The following is a 9,110-nucleotide window of genomic DNA, read 5'->3' as shown; positions in this document are numbered from 1 at the left end:
ATCACCATATCCCTTGCAGCTTAGATCCTACAGACACCAGCTGAGTTCACACAGAACTCAAACTTGGCACCAGGTAGAGCTTTGGTTAACATTTCTACCACATTGTCATCAGTGTGTATTTTCACCAGTTTTACCACTCCTTTAGACACTTCCAGCCTGACAAAATGAAGTTTGATGTCAATGTGTTTGGTCTTCTCATGGTGTATCTGATTTTTGCTTAAACAGATAGCACTCTGACTATCACAGTGAACTATTATTTGCCTCTGTTCATCTCCAGGTCAGTCGCCATTCCTTTAAGCCAAATAGCTTCTTTAATTGCATCTGCTGCAGCAGTATACTCAGCCTCAGTTATTGACAGAGCAACAACATTCTGCAAAGAAGCTTTCCAACTTATAGTGCACCTACTCAGTCTGAACAAATATCCAGTCAATGACCTCCTCTTATCAAGGTCTCCAGCATAGTCTGAATCCACAAAACCTTCTACATTGATCTCATTCCTTCCATCAGTTCCATATATCAAACCATAGTTTATGGTGCCATTAAGGTACCTCAAAATCCACATCACAACCCTCCAATGTTCTTTCCCTGGATTTGCCATATATCTGCTTACTACACTCACTGCATAGGAAAAATCAGGTCTAGTCAAGACCATTGCATACATCAGACACCCTACTGCACTTGAATATGTAATTGAGCTAGCTTCAGATCTTTCAGCATCAATTTTTGGACACTGTTATGATGACAATCTGAAATGAGCTGGTAGTGGAGTTTGAACTGGCTTAGCTTTTCCCATTTCAAACCTCTCAAGCACTTTTCTGATGTAGTTCTGCTGTGATAGAATCAGGGTGCCATTCCTTCTATCTCTAATCAACTCAACACCAAGGATCTTCTTTGCCTCACCAAGATCCTTCATATCAAATGAACCCCTCAGCTGTTGTTTTAGTTTATTTATCTGATCCATATGTTTACATGCTATCAGCATGTCATCAACATATAGCAACAGATAAATCTCACTGTCATCTCCCACACCCTTATGATACACACAGCAATCAAAAGGGCACCTCTGAAAACTGTTTTCATGCATAAACCTGTCAAACCTCAAGTACCATTGTCTTGGGGATTGCTTAAGCCCATATAAGGATTTTCTGAGATGACATACATGATCAGGTTTTCTTGGATCTACATATCCTTCTGGTTGTTTCATCACAATCATTTCATTTAACTCACCATGAAGAAAAGCAGTCTTAACATCCATCTGCTTAAGATGCATGTTTTTTACTGCAACAAGTGCTAGTAAGATCCTTAAAGAGGTATGCCTTACTACAAGAGAGAAGATTTCTGTATAATCTACCCCTTTCTTTTGTGTGAAGCCTTTGGCTACAAGCCTGGCTTTTTATCTCTTTGGCTCAACTTCTGGTATACCATCTTTAACCTTGTAAACCCACTTACAGCCAACTACCTTCTTGTTTGGTGGTTTTTCAATTAAGGTCCAAGTGTGATTCTTGAATAGTGACTGCATCTCCTCATCCATAGCAGCCTTCCATTTTCCTGATTCATTTCCTTTTACAGCTTCTGAGTATGTTCTTGGTTCATCTGTGTCAAGTTCATGTGCTGATGTTAATGCAAATGCAATCAGGTCTGCATGTGCATATCTTTTAAGTGGTCTTATAACCCTTATTTCCCTGTCTCTTACAAGTTGATAACTCATGTCACCTTGGTCATCTTCAGATTCAGCCTCTGATTCAGACATATTCTTATCAGCTTCAGATTCTGATTCAACAATGGTCCTCCATTTTGCAGCTGTAGTTGATGACTCCACCTCAAACTGAGACTTGTGGTTCTCACTCATGGGGTAATTTGGTTCAGTCTTTGAGGCTTCTAAGTGTTTGCACACTTCAGCTTCATTGAAGACCACATCTCTGCTGATTATGGCTTTTGGTGGCTTGAAATCAGTGCACCAGAGTTTGTATCCCTTTACCCCTTCTGGATAGCCATTAAACACACCCTTAAGAGCTCTAGGTTCCAACTTCCCTTGCTTTGTGTGAGCATATGCAGGGCATCTAAATACCCTTAAGTTTGAATAGTCAGCTGGCTTACCTGTCCAAAGCTCAATTGGAGTTTTGAAGTTGATTCCAAAAGATGGACTCCTGTTAACAATGTAACAGGCAGTGGATAGGGTCTCTGCCCATAATGACATAGGTAGCCTTGATTGAATAAGCATGCACCTTACCTTATCAATCAAGGTTCTGTTCATCCTCTCAGCTAATCCATTTTGCTGAGGTGTATGTCTCACTGTTTTGTGCCTCACAACCCCATTTTCAGCATAAAAATCATCAAACCTTTTGTTGCAAAACTCTAACCCATTGTCAGTTCTCAACCTTCTAACTTTTCTGTTGGTTTGTGTTTTTACCAAGGTCTTCCAGATTTTGAATTTCTCAAAGGCATCATCCTTGGTTTTTAACACATAAACCCACACCATCCTTGAAAAGTCATCTATTAGAGACATGAAGTATCTAGCTCCACCTAAGGATGCTGTCTGTGTAGGTCCCCACAGATCAGCATGGATATAGTCTAGGGTTCCCTTTGAGTTATGGACTCTAGTACTGAATTTTACCTTTGAAGACTTGCCTAATACACATTCTTCACAAAACCTCAAAGTCTCTATTTTGTCCTTCCCTAAGACTCCCTGCTTTGACAGTTCCCTCAGCCCTCTTTCACTCATATGACCTAACCTTAAATGCCACATCATTGTTTTATCTAAACTCTAGTTTGAGACCCCAATAGCCCTTGTAACTGCTGTACCTTGAAGCACATACAGGCCATTGCTTAAACTTCCCTTCATTAATACCATTGACCCTTTCATCACCTTTAAGGTACCTGATTCCAGCTTAACAAGACAACCCATTTTATCTAACATGCCTAAGGAGATTAGATTCCTCTTCAGGTCAGGCACATGTCTTACATTAGCTAACTCGCTGGTCATACCATCTAACATTTTCAGTCTTATTATGCCCTTCCCAACTACTTTACAGATTGTATCATTCCCCATTACTACTACTTCTCCATCATAGACTTCATAGTAAAGGAACAAATTTTTATTGGGGCACATATGAAAGGAGCAACTAGAATCTAGAACCCAATTACCTCTGGTTTGGTCATCAGTCACAAGTAAAACTCCACCTGAGTCATATCCATCATATTCTTGACTTTCTGAAGCAACAGCAGCATCTCCAGTTTTCTCCCTTGTATCTTTTGGCTTATTTTTCTTTTCGGGGCAATCCTTCTTGAAATGGCCTTCCTTGTGGCAGTGGAAGCATTTCATGTTCTTGGACCTGGATTTGGATCTTTTCTTCTTGCCCTTGTTGCTCTCTTGAATCCCTTTTTGTGGCAGCCTTGGAGCTCAAAGTTTCCTTCACATCTACCATTGTAAGGGTCTGCCTCCCATACTTTAGTGTGTCAACCAGATGTTCAAAGGAGCTTGGTAATGAGCACAGCAAGATCATTGCTTTATCTTCATCATCAATCTTTACATTTATGTCCTCAAGATCAAGAATGATCTTATTGAAGGCATCAATGTGATCTGTTATTGATGACCCTTCTTCCATCTGTAATGTGTACAGTTTTTTCTTGGTGGCTAATCTCTTAGCCATTGATTTCTTGGTATATAAATCTTCAAGCTTCTTCCATAACCCTCCAGCTGTCTTCTCACCACCAACTTCTCTAAGTACTCCATCCCCCAGGCTCAAGATTATAGCACTATGAGCTCTATCCAGCACATCAAGTAGATCTTCAACAGAAACCTTTCTTGGCTTCTTTGAAGATGATTCCTCTGCAAGAGCTTCATCCAAACCTTGATGCACCAGCAGAGCTCTCATCTTGAGCCTCCACAGGTGAAAGTCATTTTCACCTGTGAATTTTTCCACCTCAAGCCTAACTGATCCCATTTCCAAGATTAAAGAAAGCAGTGACTGCTCTGATACCAATTTGTCAGACAAAAACCAGCAAACAAACCAATCTCAATCCCCCAAGATCCACTCGACTTAGCCTTAATCAAATAATCAAATAAGATCAACCAATGCTACGTAGAACAACTTATCAAAGAAAGAAAATAGAGAAACAATCATACACAATCAAATGCAAAATGGGTTAAGTGGTTTAGCCACCAAGTGACCTACATCCACTGTGAAGGAGAGAAAGAGCCTTTACTGATTCAGTGTTTACAAGATACAAGATGTCTTGAAAACTATCACACTCTTGAATTATCCAATAATGAAGCAAGAAATAGCTTATATACACGCCTGAATTGCCCTAGAAACAACCCCCAGAAGCCAGCTCACCAGACCTGGGTTTGTTGCTAACAAAATCCAGAAATTTCCTACTGATCTTAACAACATTAACAGTCTTTCAAACTAGTTTCAGTACACGTGTAAAAGCTTCACTCAAAACGCAGCCTTCTTCAGTCATTTAGGATAAGTAAAGCATGTGCAATATCACGTGCTTAACTTACTTATTTGGCTGATCCACCAGGCTCGTCATACGCCTCACCAGTGTCACAAAACCGACATATCATCCAGTTCAGAACATCTAAACTGACATGTCGTATTCAACTACAACTTCAGATTTGCAGTTCACTTCTCAACACCATGTGAGGATTTAGGGCGCATAATAAAAGCACTATAAAAGCTATACTTTCGGGAGAATTAAGGGAACAAGAAGGCAACCGCACAAGAAGAATTGAAGCCAAGAGAAAAAAAAAGAATAGAGCAGCAGCCGCAAGTCTTGAGCAAAAACTGAGAGTAGCAAGAACAATTTGGAGGAGGAGGAAGATGCATTAATTCTTGAGTTTTTCTTTCCCTCTTCTCTATTATCTTGCTTGAATGTTTCCAATTAAATTCATGAATTCTCTTTATATTCCCATGAGCTAATTTATTTTACTAGGGCTACGATGTCGCCTAACTATGAAGATTTAATTCCATAAATCTGAGTTATTTTTAATTTATTATTCCATGGTTGAATGTTCATTATTGTATTTAATGCTTTTAAATATATGGCCAATATTTAAATGATTTGAGGATACATAATGAGATCGAGAGGAGATTTATGTATTTTTGCTTTGTGTAATGGATGCCATGAATTGAACGAAAGACAGAGATGTGACAACATGATTTATGTAGTTTTTCTAAGAATTTCCATAGAGTTTAATGAATCTAAACATATTTAAATTCACATAGAGATATAGTGGGTTAATATGTGTAGGTATTTTTGATATTGCTCGAGAGAAGATATTGAATAGATTAGGGAAATTCACTGTCAACATGGGTAATAAATTTTAATAGTATAGATGAAGGATTAAATTGGATTGGTTACGGTGAAATCAGATGTCCTAGTGTCTTAATCTCTTGGTGATTTCTATTACTGCATGCATCTTTATTTAATTTTTAGTTATTTTATTCTATTTAATTTTAATTTTAATTCGCTTATTTGATTGTTCAAATAAATTAGGGTTAGAATAATTTCGATAACTAATAGGATATACAATCTCTATGGGACGATACTCTACTCTTTATTATATTACTTGTGCCGACTAGTACACTTGCTAATTTACGCATCAAGTTTTTGCCGCCATTCCTGGGGATTGTTTGGATTAGTATCGATACTAACTAACCTTAGTTTAATTTGAATTTTATTTTTATTGTTTTTTTATTTTTATTTTCGTTTTCTTGTTTAATTTTATGAGACGTTCAAGAAGTTTTGGTTTATTGCCTTTTGATCGAGAGATTGAACGTACGTGTAGAAGGCTTAATAGAGAAAGGAGAGAAGCTTTACAGGAGCAACAACTAATCATGGTTGATGAAGCATTACATGAAAATGAGGATGCGAGACCTTTAAGAGATTATGATGTGCTTATAGTTAATGGTGCTCGTTCAAGCATTGCACGCCCTGCCGTCAAGCCAATAATTTTGAAATTAAGCCAGCCATAATCCAGATGATTCAGACGTCAGTACAATTTGCTGGGATGCTAAATGATGATCCAAATGCTCATATTGTAAATTTCTTGGAAATTTGTGACACATTTAAGCAAAATGGTGTTTCAGACAATGTTATCAGGCTAAGGCTTTTTCCGTTCTCACTGACGGATAAAGCAAAAGAGTGGTTGAACTCACTCCCTGCTGGAACAATCACTACATGGGATGGTTTAGCACATAAGTTTTTAGCAAAGTACTTTCCTCCAGCAAGAACAGCCAAGTTGAGGAATGAAATCACAACCTTTGCTCAATTTGAGATTAAATCATTATATGAAGCGTAGGAGAGATACAAAGACCTACAAAGAAAATGCCCACATCATGGTCTACCAATTTGGCTTCAGGTACGAACATTTTACAACGGTTTGAGATCCAATACCAGAACAATGATTGATGCTGCAGCTGGAGGAACGTTAATGGGAAAAACACCAGAAGTAACTTATGAATTATTGGAAGAGATGGCATTTAATAATTACCACTGGTCTTCAAAGCGATCAATGGCAAGGAAAACTTTAGGAGCCCATAATATTGATGTTGTGACTGCTTTATCTGCGCAGATGACTACTTTATCTAATAAGTTAGAGCACCTAAATGTCAGTGCTATTCATACTCAAGTGTGTGAATTATGTGGAGGGAACTATACCAGTGTCAACTGCCAAGTTGGAAGTCCTTTTGTGTCGTCATCTGCTGAACAAGCTCATTATGTGTCGAACTTCCAGAGGCAACAAAATAACTTATATTTAAATACCTACAATCCTGGCTGGAGAAATCACCTGAATTTGTCATAGAACAACACTCAAAATGTATTGGCACCACCTCTAGGGTTCCAACCACAAGAAAAGAAGTCAAACTTAAAAGGTGCTCTTACCCAGCTTACAACAAATATGTCTCAATTCATGACCAAAACAGAGACAACTTTTCAGAATCAATCTGCATCAATTCAGAACCTCGAGGTACAAGTGGGTCAGATTGCAAACTTGCTATCCAGTAGACAATATGGCTCTCTTCCAAGCAACACCGAGACAAATTCAAAGGAGCAAGTTAATGTAATTATACTTCGGAGTGGTAAACAACTTGATGAGCTGCGAAAAGAAGCAAAGAAAGTTGATGAAGAACAAGTTGAAGACACCACCAAGGTTTTAAAGGCAGCAAGTTTAGAAATACCACAACCTCAACCAGCAACACCAGTCAAGGCCTATATTCCTCCAATCCCTTTTCTTCAACGTCTCCGGAAAAATACCATAGATAAGCAATTTTTAAAATTTCTTGATGTGTTTAAGAAATTGCATATTAACATTCCTTTTGCAGATGCTTTGGAACAAATGCCGCTTTATGCCAAATTTATGAAGGAAATATTATCCAACAAAAGGAAATTTGAGGAGCATGAAACAGTAATGTTGACTGAGGATTGCACCGCCATCTTGCAAAATAAATTGCCACCAAGGCTGAAAGATCCAGGTTGTTTTAATATTCCATGCATTATTGGAAATTGTTATTTTGATAAAGCTTTGTGTGATTTAGGTGCAAGCATTAATTTGATGTCTTTTCTATTTTCAAGAAATTAGGTTTGGGTGAACCTAAAGCAACAATTGTTACCCTACAATTGGCAGATATATCTATAAAATACCCAAGAGGCATAGTTGAGGATGTGCTTATGAAAGTTGACAAGTTTATATTCCCTGCAGATTTCATTGTCTTAGATATGGCCGAAGATATAGAGTTACCTCTCATTCTAGACCGACCATTCTTAGCTACATGAAGAGCTTTGATTGATGTTCAGGAAGGGAAATTGATTTTAAGAGTTCAAAATGAGCAAGCCATTTTCAATGTGTACACACATATCAAGTATCCAACTGAACTCAAAGATTGTTTTCAAGAAGACACCATGGATAGAAAAATGGCCAAATCATTGAAGGATAAGTATCTATCTGACCCTCCTGACATTTATACAATACATAAGCAGTCTATTAATGAAGATCCATTTCCTTATTTTCGTGGGAAGATGCCTAATTGCAAGAACTTTGTGCAAGGTCCATCCATATCATCTCCTTGCATCCACAAGCCTCCTTGAATGATCTCTCCAAAGACAGTCAGGCTAATGACTATAAATTAAGTGCTTCTTGGGAGGCAACCCAAACTTTCTAAACTTTATTATTGTCATTTTTTATTTTTCCTTATTTCTTCAGTCTTTTCTTTTACTTATTTTATTTTGTTTTAAGATTTTGCACAAGTTTGGGGGTCGATAAACATCAACTTTCCACATGCCTTTCAACGACTCAGCTACAACTTTACATCTTCAAGTGCAAAACCGGGGGAGTTTCTCTTTTCCTTTTCTTTTTCTTTACATTGAGGACAATGTTTATTTTAAGTTTGGGAATATTTGCCTTTCATTTTTTTTCATAAAAAAAAAATTTAATGCCTATGATAAGTATATGGTTGAAAATGAATATGGTTCTTAGAAAGGGATTAATATTGTCTTAGTTTATACTTGATTCTTGTGTTAGTTTCTTCTTGATTGTGATTCTTTAAATATCTTGGGCACTCATATCAATTCTTTTAGAATTTTGACTTGAGATTTGAGATTGATATAGCCTGAGTTGAGAATTTTAGATTGAGTAAATGATTCTACATTACTTAAGTTTACCCAGGCACCATAGTCAGAAATAGCTACCTATAACCCTTAAGAGTGAAACTATCATTAAGTAATTTGGGCTTATGTACCACCAGTATGTAGAGGATAATCTACCATGAGAAAAAGGCTATCTTAAGGGGTAGAGTGAAAGCTCTTGACTATGAAAAAAAATAAATAGAAAAAAAAGCATGTGCTCCAAGAAAAATCAAAAGAAAATGCAAATTTATGCCTGTTTAAAAAAAAAAGATCAAGATGATGAGGTTAGTTTGACTTACTCTGTTTATCATTCAATACAAGTGTTGTTGATATTGAAGATTTTTAGAATGAGTTTTGATTGAATTGATTCACACACAACACATGAATACAATATGAGATGAGGCTAACTATTGAATTAAAGTTAAAATTTTGACAATATTTTTAATTTTCTTTGAGCAATATACTTTATGCAATCTTTG

At 37.1% G+C, this 9,110-nt stretch overlaps 1 protein-coding gene and 1 non-coding gene across 2 annotated transcripts; one reads left to right on the top strand and one right to left on the bottom strand.

The window, feature by feature from the left end:
• Positions 1 to 6,244: 6,244 nt before the first annotated feature.
• Positions 6,245 to 6,351, bottom strand: LOC112496294 (small nucleolar RNA R71). The gene has a single exon (XR_003062799.1). It is a non-coding gene; the product is annotated as a small nucleolar RNA R71 (small nucleolar RNA).
• A 556-nt stretch (positions 6,352 to 6,907) lies between these two features.
• Positions 6,908 to 8,094, top strand: LOC107174648 (uncharacterized). The gene is made up of 3 exons (XM_015525702.1): positions 6,908 to 7,481; positions 7,589 to 7,716; positions 7,804 to 8,094. Exons 1-3 carry the CDS (start codon positions 6,908 to 6,910, stop codon positions 8,092 to 8,094), a joined length of 993 nt encoding a protein of 330 aa, XP_015381188.1.
• Positions 8,095 to 9,110: the final 1,016 nt, after the last annotated feature.

Source organism: Citrus sinensis, chromosome 6 (genome assembly GCF_022201045.2).
Source record: "Citrus sinensis cultivar Valencia sweet orange chromosome 6, DVS_A1.0, whole genome shotgun sequence".
NCBI classification, from domain to species: domain Eukaryota; kingdom Viridiplantae; phylum Streptophyta; class Magnoliopsida; order Sapindales; family Rutaceae; genus Citrus; species Citrus sinensis.
Note: the sequence above shows the minus strand (reverse complement) of the source record. Positions and strands in the feature narration are given on the sequence as shown.